Here is a 14,076-nt window from a genome sequence, read left to right on the forward strand (position 1 = left end):
TGGGGACTACACCACGTTAGAAATTACCAGTGCGGGGGGAGGGGGGTATATGCTGCATTAATTAATTTGCATTATGGCTGCCACCTAATTAAACAAACCTTTTATTGATTAATTGTATGAGTTTTAATTGACTGTTCAATCACAACTGCATACATTTGCATATGAATGACCGTTCTGAAGAAAACTACTCTTTGGTTCTTGAATAACGAATGTCTTTTATGCCACAGCTGGGGCTCTCTCAATATGGAAACTGTCAAAATTCCCTCCCCTCCCCTTTTTTTTTTACATGAAAAAGAATTGGCTCTGCTATGGTCCCTTACCTGATTAAATGTTGCAATTTACAACAAGGTTCCAAATTGTTCAAGTTTCTCAAAAAGGTAAAGCAAGACAGAGTCAGGTGAATGAAGGAGAGCCACAGAGCAGGAACGAGCGTTCAAGATCAATAATCAGGTAAGGCAGGAGATTATCTTTCAGATCACGTCTAACATCCCCCACCTTTACACCTGTTGGCTGTGATGCTGGAAAAAAGCCTTCACAGCCACTGCATGGTGTTCTTCTCTTGCACCTCTGAAAGTCCTTGATTTACGACCAAATTGGGATCAGAATAATCAAGGCGATGAGAAAGTCACACCCAATTTTACAAACTTTTTGCCACAGTTATTAAAACAAATGACTGCGGTCAATATGTGAATCGTGTGGGCGTGAAGTGAATCTTGCTTCCCTGCTGGCTTTGTCAGAAGCTGACCGAGAAGGCCTCAAATGTCAATCACATGACTCCCGGACACCGCAACTGTCATAAATACAAACCGGTGGCCAAGTGCCCAAATTAGGGATGCTGCAAAATCTGAGGGCTAATTGTACGTCATTTTTTCCCACTGCTGTTGTTAACTTCAAATGGTTGCTAAACGAATAGTTGTATGTCGAGGACTACTTAGAAAAGATAATATGGCAGAAATGTGCAACATCCATAAATCCCACATCTAAAAATAGATACTGCAAGAAAAACTCACTATGGCTGGTTTCAATTCCCGAAGGCAAACCGATTCAGAGCTCCAGATTCAAAAGGCAGCATACAGCTGAAGTACATCACTTTTTATCAGTGCAGAGAGTTTTCTAATAGTTTTATTAACTAGAGAAGCATAATGCATCTGTCATACAGCCGTTACATTTGCAACTTCTACTTGAAATTCTCTATACAAAGTCAATGCAAATAGATAAGATCGTTGATGAGATAAACAGCTTAAAATAACCGAGAAGTATAAAAACAAGTTTGCCAGCTTGCCCTGAGTAGAAATTTTGAAAAATATAAAATCTGGATTTTTTTTCAGCGGTACAACCATAAACATGATTTAAGAAGTCTGAGATGGCACGCCAAGTTCAGTCAGCAGATTCACGCTATCCCAATTAATTGCTCAAGTGTAGTTAAGAAGTTCCGTGCTGGTAAAAGTTAAAATCAGTTGGGAATGTAGAATAATGCAGACGTTTCGCTACTGAATTTAGCAGACAAATTTTATTGGTTTGTTTCACGTTGCCTTTAAAATGGATACCAGCTCTGAAGCCCATCCCAGCTTTAGTGCATTTTTAAAATAATAGGCATACATAAAAATTTTACATAAAAAACTCCTGATGAGACATGCCCCAGTGCCCAGTTAGAGCAGAGCATCTGAATCCTCCCTTTAGAATAATCAACATGATTTTGCTCATTTGGGCTGGACTCATGCAAGGACAAGTTGGGTGACTGCATAAGTGAGGGGGGGCCCCCACCTCCAGGCTCCCTGAAATGCATAGGATCGTTCAGTGTGAGCTCCCCGTTTAATTCTGAGAAGAAGCTCACACGAATCAATGAGATGTCCAAGAAACAGACGCAGCAGTGATCCCACCCGATCACCATCTAAAAAATTTTCTGGCTGGTGACAGCTTTCCACAAGTAGCCCACCAAAGGTCTGAAGGTGTGAACTATCTGGAGTTACAAGTTCAGCTTCTTTCTGCTGAGAGCAAGGTGGCAAAGACATTTTCTCTTTAAAACCTGGTTAAGAGATTAAGCAGAATGGAAGTAAAATATATCTTCCCCGTAATAAACAAAATGGTATTTTACAATCCACCCTCCTCGCTCCGTCGTGGCTCACAGCTGCGCTGTCTCAGTCTAAGGGCTGGGGATCTGCAATCGGCATGGTGTGGAGAACTTCGTCGAGCAGCTGGAGGGCGCGATGTAGATGAATTTCGATCCAGCATGGAGTCTCTTTGATGCTCTGGCGCGGGTAGTCAGGCCCCCATCCTTTCACGAAGCTCATCCTGAGGATGCACAAGCGCCGAAGGTCGTCCACACCGATTCCAGCAGCTGCCGACAAACCTAAGGCAGGGACAAGGATGTTAAAGATTCCCCTCAGCAACATCTTTCATCAAAGCCACGTGCTGGCATCAGCCCAGTTTGAGAAGACGGCCGTTCTCCCCTCCATCAACTTTTGGTTTGTTCAGACTCGTCACTTTGAAACAGAAAGAAAATGGAGCCGATTGGAGTTTGGCAGCTAATAAATTCAAATGAAGAAACGGATGAAGAAACAAAACCTTGACATTTTCAAGTATTTTGTTGAAAAATTGTGTGTGCACGCACACGTGCATGTGTACGCGATATATATATCCCAGCATTAGAAAGAGAAAGAAAAGAAAGTCCATTGGAGTTGGGCAGGCAATACATGTAGATAAATAAAAAGTTAAAGCTGTCAATCATCTTGTGAGGAAAAAAAAAAGTGAGCTACATATCCCAGTTAAAGATGCCGCCTCTCTTAAATAAAGCTCAATTCCTTGTGATTATGATAATATCTCTCTAGTTTCTTTTAAAACTTTATGGAATTGGATTGTCACTTTTTCCAAAATGTAACTCAATTTTTTAGTCTAATTAATTAACCTCTGTTTCACTGAGCCTATAATTCAGGAAGCATTTAAATCAGGGGTCTCCAACCTTGGCCACTTTAAGACTTGTGGACTTCAACTCCCAGAATTCCCCAGCCAGCAAAGCTGGCTGGGGAATCTGGGAGTTGAAGTCCACAAGTCTTAAAGTGGCCAAGGTTGGAGGCCCCTGATTTAAAGAATAATTCATAGCACAGCTGCATTTCAGAAGTCAAGATTCTTCAAACAAGGAAGTCTCTCATGACGCCCCTTGCACTCTCCATTTGTACAGGTTATTCTTTTAATAATAATAAAAAAAAGTTCTGACTAAAAATTTCATCAGGACAGAAAAAGTTACTGCTTTGTTTCAGCTGTAACCTCTGATTTCTGCTTCAAAAAACTGAATCATTTCTTAAGAGTTGCAACACCCACTTGGTGCCGGGGTGGGGAGGGGAGGGGAAGAATCTGCAAATGCTTTCACAAAGCCAGAAATTCCACCGACTTCTCCTGGGCATGTGCTGCTGGACAGAGACAAGGGCTCACCAGGGAAAAAGAGGGAAACAATTCCTCTCAAAAAAGCACCATTAGGGCTGATTAAATATTAGCATGGGGTCTGACTTGACAAAAGAAGTTTATGATCGGAGGTCTGAGGCTGCTTTGCAAATCATGGTTTGACTAATCGTAATTATAACTGAGTGAAGTTATACAATAGTCCTATAGTTACGACTGTAATGGAGCTTGCCCATTACAACTGTTAAGTTGTGACGGTTGTAAAGCTGTGTCGGTCATGCGACTGAGCCAATTTTGCAACCATTTTTGTTATGGTTAAATAAACCACTTTCATAAAAAAATGGTTATGTGACCACAGGATGCTGCAAATAGCCACAAATGTGGTGCAGCTTGTGCAGTCTTGGGACCGTGCACAAGTGGGAGCACAACTGTTAGAACTCTGGGTTGTAAGTAGCCCCCCAAGTAGATCCATCGGAACTCCAAAGAGTCACTAAGTCAAGAATTATCTGTACCTAGTTTATCACACCTGAGGATGTGTGTTGAGCAGACAGAGAAAAAAACACAGATAAGCAGGTTTAAATCCTAACTTACACATATACTTGGAAACTAAAATGTGGCTTGGATTCTAAACTACCAGAAATGCATGATTCTTGACTTTGGGAATGCATGATGCACTTCTCTGAATTTTCTTTTTTCCACTGAAAGCATTTGAAAATATACTGGAGGGATGAAAGATTTCACCGATTTCACTTACTGATCGCTGGAGCAATTCCTCCGACAGATCCTGGCCCAGGGATGTTCCCTGCCACGGCAGCAGCTTGAGCAGCAGCTGCGGCTTGCGCTGTGGCAGCCTGCTGTTGCATTTGGCGGTGACACTGGCGTAAGTCGAATACCTTAAAAAGAAGCAGCATTATTGTACGGCAGAAGCTATCTCGAAAATGAAAAGCCCAACCGAACTAGTGGGGAAAACAGCCCCACTACCTAAAGCAGGGGTCTCCAACCTTGGCAACTTTAAGCCTGGTGGACTTCAACTCCCAGAATTCCCCAGCCAGCAAAACTGGCAGGGGAATTCTGAGAGTTGAAGTCCACCAGGCTTAAAGTTGCCAAGGTTGGAGACCCCTGACCTAAAGTGTTTATCATGGGGCAACCACAGAACCCAGTGCATAGGCCGGGGATCTCAGAGCTTAAATTAAAAAAATACTGATAAGTATCTTTTGCTTTCGTGCTTTCTAGTCCCCTTTAAGATTGAGGTGTCTTTGGCTGCATGAATTCTGGGTACTCTGAGAAGGAACACAATGATTAAGAATCAAGCGGGAGCCATTCCAAAGCCAACAGGGTGGGGGTATCTGCTTTGAGTGGCGACTATTTCTATGCTTCTGCTACCTGTCAAGCCAAGAGTGACTTGGAGCCTCTGGGTGTGAACAGCTATGAATATGTCCACCTGTTTATGCTGCTAAGAATGAGGTGCAAACCTGAGTCAATTGGCCAAGGGCAAATGGAAGTAGAGGTAGTCCTCGGCTTACGAGCAAAATTGAGCCCAAAATTTCTGTTGCTAAGTGAAACATTTGTTAAGTGAATTTTGACCCATTTTACGACCTTTCTTGCCACAGTTGTTAAGTGAATCACTGCAGTTGTTAAGCTATTGACACGGTTGTTAAGTGAATCTGGCTTCCTCATTGACTTTGCTTGTCAGAAGGTCGCCAAAGGGACACTGCAACAGTCATAAATTGATTCAGTTGCCAAGCATCCAAATTTTGATCATGTGACCAATGGTTGTAAGTGTGAAAAATGGTCATAAATCCCTTTTTCTCAGTGCCATTGTAACTTTGAATGGTCACTAAATGAACTGTTGAACGTCGAGGATTATCTGTATGAATCTTAAGTTAGAGCAAACATGCACAGGATTGTGATCTATGTAAAACAACAACAACCATGAGGACCACTAGCTATAGATGACTTCCCTCTCCTTGGCTATTTTAGTTGAAGAATAACTGCATGGTTTTAAGGTCACCTTCCATTCTCTGCATCCACTCTTCTACCCCACTTGCAAGCTGCAATCTTTGGCACCTGAAGAATCCAACTTTTTGTGATTTTGAAGATATTTAACTTAACCCCTTCTATCAGAAAACATCCAAGATCTTCTTGATTTATCCAAATTGTAAAAGTAAAGCCCTTTACAGTATTGCACAATCCATTTTCTATTGTTTGTGCTGAGCACAAAGTACCTACGCTTCTGGCTTCAAAACAGTCGCAAAGACATACTGACAGCTTAGGAACCAAATTATATGAAAACGTTCCTGAGAAAACGGTAATGGAAGACTCTTTCTCAATAGAAGCAGGATGTGACAACTGCTTTCTGTTCTTAACCCCACAATGTCTGAGGAGTATTTTCTAGGCTGCAGAACAGGAGGCCCTCACAGAGAAAGTAGACTGTCTTCTACAGACTATTGTTCTTAGCATTTATCCGCAATGCATTTTCCCCCCCAATCTTTGGAGTGGTAAAATGATAATGATTCCAGATTAAATGCAATAGAATTGCACTTATGCTTAATAACGCACATTTCTCAGAATTATTCTGTGTTATATACACAATGTTTAAAGTCAATCTCCACACTGGGTGATATGTACTTTTAGCAAAAAAATTATTTTGTAGATCTTATGGTCCTTCTACATAAACAATTTAGCTTCCCCCAAATAAGACCTGTGCAACATTGCATATACACAACATGGGATCACATGCTACACACCTGTAACTTTTAACAGATTAAAAAAGCAACATGGAAGAGAACAGAAGTTTGTGGAGAAGAGGTTAGGGACTGGCACTGCCAATCCAGAACCAGACAAGTAAAATTATTTCTGTTATTATAAATTTAAAATGCAGGATTAATTTGTTAACAAACCTTAATATAGGCACTAGGATAAATTTTGTGAACCGCATCGCCTGGGGCCCGTCCTGCTTCTCGGTCTAAGTAGTAACTCTGAACGAACACCGCATGATCGCTGAGGCATCGAACCCAGACATCACCTTCCCCTTTACACTCCAATTGTACACCTTTACCTATGTGCAACCTGGTAGGAGAAAAAAAAATGACATGAAGAGGCCAAATTCAATAAAACGGGGAAAACTGAACCATTGACAAATCAGCTTTATTTGGTTTCAACAACGGTCGCTCTTAAGCAAATTCTCTGAAGACTGAGACTTAAGAAGCAAAGTCTGCCTTTACCCTAAATGCAGCAAGATGGCATAGATTTATCTAGCAATACTCCATTGGAATCAAGGCTTGGATGTATAAAATGATTTCAAAATCTGTGTGCCTGTTATAGCTATCTCTTGCTTGAGAATTTTCACAGTTGCAGTCCAATGCAATGAAACTCGATTTCATTGAGGGCTGCATCAGGGTTGTGTTTGACTCCTCGGGGGAATGGCCAACTTATCATGTAGGAGGCGCCAATGGCGGGCCAAGTGCTCTGCCAGTGAAAACGGGCTCCTGAGCACCGTTTTCGGCTGCGACAACATCCTGAAACTCTCTGCCAGCGAAAACGGAGCTTGGGTGGGCTATAAGCAGCCCTCCCAAGCTCCGTTTTCACTGGCAGAGGCACCGTGGGCCAGTCCTTTGCTGTTTCCAAGGCAGCCCCGCAGGCTAGATCTAAGCACCCTGCAGGCAGGATTCAGCCCATGGTCCTGGAGTTCGACACCTCTGGTCCAATGGATCTGCCACAAGTCAGTTTGGTGTAACCATTAGAAAAACAAACATAAACAAAAAACAAAAAACCCCAGTATATTTGCACTTCCAAGGAGTTGGGACCTAAGGCCCTGTTGGAAAGGCAGCTCATAGCTATAATATTCTAACCAAGGAGTAAGCAAATACTCAAGCGACCTTGAACAGCCTCAGCTCTCAAGTGATTTGTTAAAAGCACCCAGGCTGAAGATAAGAGTGAGGCCACTTTAGCAGCTAGAGAAGTGGTGAAAGTGTGTTTTGAGTCTTTTTTTTTTTTTTAAGGAATGACTTTTAAGACTGAGTGAACGCAAAACACATTCAACTACATGAAGTACCACCTCTTTCATGTTATGGATTTTAGGACTGAACTTTGGGCAGAGCAGTAGCAATTTTATCATCAAAGACTCTATCTGCCTATTACTCCATCTTTTACCATCTTTAAGCCAGCCACCATCTGAAGAGTTATCGGATGATGGGTATCCATTTGAACTTAGTATAACATTCTGCCACTCCAGACATTATCGCCTCTCGTCGGCCTCTATCTCCTATCTATGTATTTTTGTATTTATTTATTTATATATGCGATATTCAGCATTGGAACTCTTGCGCCTGCGAGGTGCCCCCGCCTCGCAGGAATGGCCCGCTTCATTATCAAGGGCCGGCCTCAATGATGGGTCTTGGGACCCACAGAGGTGGCATGCGAAGAAAAAGAGCCTTTGGGTTTTTTTAGATAGGGTCTTTTTAAGGGGTGGGAGGGTTAGGGCGGATGTTGGGGGTAGCCCGTCGGGAGGGGAGCCAGTTCCTGCGTGTGCTCGCGGCGGTTATTTAATAGGTTCGGAGGTTATGGGGGGGGAGTGCGTTCCTTCTGGTGAGGGTGGTCCTATTTGTACGGTAAGTGGGAGGGGCAGATATGGCAGAAGTGGGGGATCATATCGTTTTGTGGGGGCGCGCGCTCGATGTTTGCAGCCGATTGCGCACCCCGGTCCCTCTGACTTCTCCCGTTCCCCGGATGGTCAAGACCCTCAGAGCCTGGGTCTCCGGCTTATGCACGATCCGTGGTCAATAAGGCCCCCCCTAATACACGATCTTATCCAGGGGGGCGCCGCGGATCTTATAGGTGTTACGGAAACCTGGTTGGGCACTGAAGGGGGCGTGCCCCTTGTTGAAATGTGCCCACCGGGTTTCCATGCATTTCATCAGCCGAGGGCTCAGGGTAGGGGTGGGGGGGTGGCAGTTGTTATTAGAGAAAGTCTAGAGCCGGGGAGACCACTGTACCTCAGATTGCCGGGTGTGAATCCCTCTTTGTGAGGTGGGGTCATAGGTGTCAGATGGGCTCGTTTGTCGCGTACCTGGCTCCTTGCTACGTGACAGCTGCCCTGCCCGAGCTCCTGAAGGTGCTTGCTGGAGTGGCGGTGGAGACCCCCAGACTTATAGTCATGGGGGACTTCAACTTGCCATCATCCGGCACATCATCGACAGCAGCTCGGGAGTTCACGGCTTCCATGACGGCCTTGGACCTGACTCAAGTAGTTGATGGCCCTACTCACATTGGGGGAGGCACACTGGACTGGATTTTTATCTCTGGTCAGTGGTTGAAGGATCTGGACTTGAGGGGAGTAGTCACTGAACCTTTGTCATGGTCAGATCACTCTCTCCTTCGCCTGGACTTTCTGACCGCCACTCAACACCGCAGGGAGACGGAGCCAATACGTTGGTTCCGTCCCAGGCGCCTGATGGACCCGGAGAGGTTCCGGACGGAGCTTGGGCCGTTTCCTGAGGGTCTGGCTCACGGCACGGCTGAGGAACTAGTCGCGGCCTGGGAACGGGCCGCGGCTGGGGCTTTAGACCGTGTCGTGCCTTTGCGGCCTCTGACCCGGCGCAGGTCCCAACCGGCTCCTTGGTTTTCCGAGGAGCTGAGGGGGATGAAACGCCGGAGAAGACGCCTAGAGAGTTCTTGGAGGTCCAGTCGTTCGGAGGCTGATCGGACACTAGTTAGGTCCTATAATAGGACCTACCTAGTGGCATTGAGGGAAGCGAGATGTTGCTACATCTCCTCCCTCATTGCGTCGGCAGATAACCGCCCGGCCACCCTGTTTTGGGTGACTCGTTCCCTCCTTCAACAGGGGGAGCGGGATGACCCGTTGCAGGGACGAGCTGAGGAGTTTAGTGGTTATCTATACGATAAAATCGTTCAGCTTCGGGATGGTCTGGACCAAAATTGGGTAGATCCAGGTGAGACGTTGGAGGGCAGTCTTGTTGAGATTGTTTGGGATGAGTTTGACCCTGTGGCTCCTGAGGACATGGACAGGTTGCTGGGTAGGTTGAACGCCACCACGTGTTTACTGGACCCGTGCCCCTACTGGTTGGTACTGGCCACTCAGGAGGTGACACGAGGCTGGCTTCAGGAGATTACGAATGCTTCTTTGGTGGAGGGGGTCTTTCCGGCCGCCTTGAAAGAGGCGGTGGTGAGGCCCCTCCTCAAGAAGCCTTCCCTGGACCCAGCTGTTTTAGGTAACTATCGTCCAGTCTCCAACCTTCGTTTCGCGGCGAAGGTTGTAGAGAGTGTGGTGGCATGTCAATTACCCCAGTACCTGGATGAAACTGTCTATCTAGACCCGTTCCAGTCCAGCTTCCGGCCCGGATACAGCACTGAAACGGCCTTGGTCGCGTTGGTGGATGATCTCTGGAGGGCCAGGGATAGGGGTTATTCCTCTGCCTTGGTCCTATTAGACCTCTCGGCAGCTTTTGATACCATCGACCATGGTATCCTGCTGCACCGGTTGGAGGGATTGGGAGTGGGAGGCACCGTTTTTCGGTGGTTCTCCTCCTATCTCTCCGATCGGTCGCAGACGGTGTTGACAGGGGGGCAGAGGTCGGCCCCGAGGCGCCTCACTTGTGGGGTGCCGCAAGGGTCGATCCTCTCGCCCCTTCTGTTCAACATCTATATGAAGCCGCTGGGTGAGATCATCAGTGGTTTCGGTGTGAGGTACCAGCTGTACGCTGATGACACCCAGCTGTACTTTTCCACACCGGACCACCCCAACGAAGCTATCGAAGTGTTGTCCCGGTGTCTGGAAGCCATACGGGTCTGGATGGGGAGAAACAGACTCAAGCTCAATCCCTCCAAGACAGAGTGGCTGTGGATGCCAGCATCCCGGTACAGTCAGCTGCAGCCGTGGCTGACTGTTGGGGGCGAGTCATTGGCCCCGATGGAGAGGGTGCGCAACTTGGGCGTCCTCCTGGATGAACGGCTGTCCTTTGAAGATCATTTGGCAGCCGTCTCCAGGAGAGCTTTTTACCAGGTCCGCCTGGTTCGCCAGTTGCGCCCCTTTCTAGTCCGGGATGCCCTATGCACGGTCACTCATGCTCTCGTGACGTCTCGTCTGGATTACTGCAATGCTCTCTACATGGGGCTCCCCTTGAGGAGCACCCGGAGGCTCCAGTTAGTTCAGAATGCGGCTGTGCGGGTGATAGAGGGAGCCCCTCGTGGCTCCCATGTGACACCTCTCCTGTGCAGACTGCACTGGTTACCTGTGGCCTTCTGGGTGCACTTCAAGGTTCTGGTGACTATCTTCAAAGCGCTCCATGGCATTGGGCCGGGATACTTACGGGACCATCTACTGCTACCGAATACCTCTCACCGACCCGTGCGCTCTCACAGAGAGGGACTCCTCAGGGTGCCGTCGGCCAGACAGTGCCGGCTGGCGACACCTAGGGGAAGGGCCTTCTCTGTGGGGGCCCCCACCCTCTGGAACGAGCTTCCCCCAGGACTTCGCCAACTTCCTGACCTTCAAACCTTTCGCCACGAGCTTAAGACACATCTATTTATTTGCGCAGGACTGGACTAGATTTTAACTTCGAATTGGTTTTAATGGGGATTTTATTATTTTATTTATTTATTTATTTATTTATTGATCAAATTTATATACCGCCCTATCTCCCGAAGGACTCAGGGCGGTGTACAGGCATTTAAAAACGCATAAATACAATATAAAAAATATAAAAACAGTTAAAAAACTTATTCTAAAAGCCTGTTAATTTAAAATTAAAAATATAGAATAAAAGCCAATTTAAAAGCCAGTAATTTAAAATTTAGCTCAGCCCTGCACAATTAAATAAATATGTTTTAAGCCCGCGGCGGAAGGTCCGGAGGTCCGAAAGCTGACGAAGACCGGGGGGGTAGTTCATTCCAGAGGGTGGGGGCCCCCCAGAGAAGGCCCTTCCTGGGCGTCGCCAGACGACATTGCCGCTGACGGCACCCTGAGGAGACCCTCTCTGTGAGAGCGCACGGGTCGGTGAGAGATATTCGATAGCAGTAGGCGGTCCCGTAAGTAACCCGCCCGATGCCATGGGCGCTTTAAAGGTGGTCACCAGCACCTTGAAGCGCACCCGAAAGCCACAGGTAGCCAGTGCAGCCTGCGCAGGATGGTGTTATACGGAGCCACGGGGCTCCATCTATCACCCGCAGCCGCATTCTGACTAACTGCAGCCTCCGGATGCCCTTCAAGGGAGCCCCATGTAGAGAGCATTGCAGTAATCCAGGCGAGGCGTCACGAGTGCGTGAGTGACCGTGCATAGGGCATCCCGGTCCAGAAAGGGGCGCAACTGGCGTACCAGGCGAACCTGGTAGAACGCTCTCCTGGAGGCGTCCGTCAAATGATCTTCTAGAGACAGCCGTTCATCCAGGAGGACGCCTAAGTTGCGGACCCTTTCCATCGGGCCAATGACTCGCCACCGATGGTCAGCCGGATTTAGCTGACTGTACCGGGATGCCGGCATCCACAGCCACTCTGTCTTGGAGGATTGAGCTTGAGCCTATTTCTCCCATCCAGACCCGTCGGCCTCCAGGCACCGGGACAGCACTTCGAAGCTTCGTTGGGGTGGTCCGCAGTACAGCTGGGTGTCATCCGCATACAGCTGGTACTTCACACGAAACCACTGATGATCTCACCCAGCGGCTTCATGTAGATAAAGAACAGAAGGCGAGAGGATCGACCCTGCGGCACCCCACAAGTGAGGCGCCTCGGGCCGACCTCTGCCCCCGTCAACACCGACTGCGACGGTCGGAGAGATAGGAGGAGAACCACCGATAAACGGTGCCTCCCACTCCCAATCCTCCAACGGCGCAGCAGGATACCATGGTCGATGGTATCGAAAGCCGCTGAGAGGTCTAATAGGACCTACCTAGTGGCACTGAGGGAAGCGAGATGTTGCTACGTCTCCTCCCTCATTGCGTCGCAGATAACCGCCCAGCCGCCCTGTTTGGGTGACTCGTTCCTCCTTCAACAGGGGAGCGGGATGACCCGTTGCAGGGACGAGCTGAGGAGTTTAGTGGTTATCTATACGATAAAATCGTTCAGCCGGGATGGTCTGGACCAAAATTGGGTAGATCCAGGTGAGACGTTGGAGGGCAGTCTTGTTGAGATTGTTTGGGATGAGTTTGACCCTGTGGCTCCCGAGGACATGGACAGGTTGCTGGGTAGGTTGAATGCCACCACGTGTTTACTGGACCCGTGCCCCTCCTGGTTGGTACTGGCCACTCAGGAGGTGACACGAGGCTGGCTCCAGGAGATTACGAATGCTTCTTTGGTGGAGGGGGTCTTTCCGGCCGCCTTGAAAGAGGCGGTGGTGAGGCCCCTCCTCAAGAAGCCTTCCCTGGACCCAGCTGTTTTAGGTAATTATCGTCCAGTCTCCAACCTTCGTTTCGCGGCGAAGGTTGTAGAGAGTGTGGTGGCATGTCAATTACCCCAGTACCTGGATGAAACTGTCTATCTAGACCCGTTCCAGTCCAGCTTCCGGCCCGGATACAGCACTGAGACGGCTTTGGTCGCGTTGGTGGATGATCTCTGGAGGGCCAGGGATAGGGGTTATTCCTCTGCCTTGGTCCTATTAGACCTCTCAGCGGCTTTTGATACCATCGACCATGGTATCCTGCTGCACCGGTTGGAGGGATTGGGGGTGGGAGGCACCGTTTTTCGGTGGTTCTCCTCCTATCTCTCCGATCGGTCGCAGACGGTGTTGACAGGGGGGCAGAGGTCGGCCCCGAGGCGCCTCACTTGTGGGGTGCCGCAAGGGTCGATCCTCTCGCCCCTTCTGTTCAACATCTATATGAAGCCGCTGGGTGAGATCATCAGTGGTTTCGGTGTGAGGTACCAGCTGTACGCTGATGACACCCAGCTGTACTTTTCCACACCGGACCACCCCAACGAAGCTATCGAAGTGTTGTCCCGGTGTCTGGAAGCCATACAGGTCTGGATGGGGAGAAACAGACTCAAGCTCAATCCCTCCAAGACAGTGGCTGTGGATGCCGGCATCCCGGTACAGTCAGCTGCAGCCGTGGCTGACTGTTGGGGGCGAGTCATTGGCCCCGATGGAGAGGGTGCGCAACTTGGGCGTCTTCCTGGATGAACGGCTGTCCTTTGAAGATCATTTGGCAGCCGTGTCCAGGAGAGCTTTTTACCAGGTCCGCCTGGTTCGCCAGTTGCGCCCCTTTCTAGACCGGGATGCCGGCATCCACAGCCACTCTGTCTTGGAGGATTGAGCTTGAGCCTATTTCTCCCCATCCAGACCGTCGGCCTCCAGGCACCGGGACAAGCAGCCCGTTGGGGTGGTCCGGTGTGAAAAGTACAGCTGGGTGTCATCCGACAGCTGGTACTTCACACGAAACCACTGATGATCTCACCCAGCGGCTTCATGTAGATGTTAAACAGAAGGCGAGAGGATCGGCCCTGCGGCACCCCACAAGTGAGGCGCCTCGGGGCCGACCTCTGCCCCCCCGTCAACACCGACTGCGGCCGGTCGGAGAGATAGGGGGGGAACCACCGATAAACGGGGCCTCCCACTCCCAATCCTCCAACCGCGCAGCAGGATACCATGGTCGATGGTATCGAAAGCCGCTGAGAGGTCTAATAGGACCAGGGCAGAGGAGCAACCCCTATCCCTGGCCCTCCAGAGATCATCC

The 14,076-nt window shown here is 48.6% G+C and overlaps 1 protein-coding gene across 2 annotated transcripts in view; it reads right to left on the minus strand.

Moving 5' to 3' along the window:
• Positions 1-1,104: 1,104 nt before the first annotated feature.
• The window catches only part of SMAD4 (SMAD family member 4), a 40,036-nt gene continuing 27,064 nt past the window's right edge, over positions 1,105-14,076 (minus strand). For both annotated transcript variants that reach the window (XM_058170926.1, XM_058170925.1), the window contains 3 exons: positions 6,297-6,465; positions 4,151-4,289; positions 1,105-2,350 (listed from right to left, as the gene is read on the minus strand). In XM_058170926.1, coding sequence (XP_058026909.1) covers positions 2,139-2,350; positions 4,151-4,289; positions 6,297-6,465 — 520 coding nt within the window. In that variant the 3' untranslated portion in view covers positions 1,105-2,138. The remainder of the gene's footprint in view (positions 2,351-4,150; positions 4,290-6,296; positions 6,466-14,076) is intronic.

This window comes from Ahaetulla prasina, chromosome 2, assembly GCF_028640845.1.
Source record: "Ahaetulla prasina isolate Xishuangbanna chromosome 2, ASM2864084v1, whole genome shotgun sequence".
Lineage (NCBI taxonomy): Eukaryota > Metazoa > Chordata > Lepidosauria > Squamata > Colubridae > Ahaetulla > Ahaetulla prasina.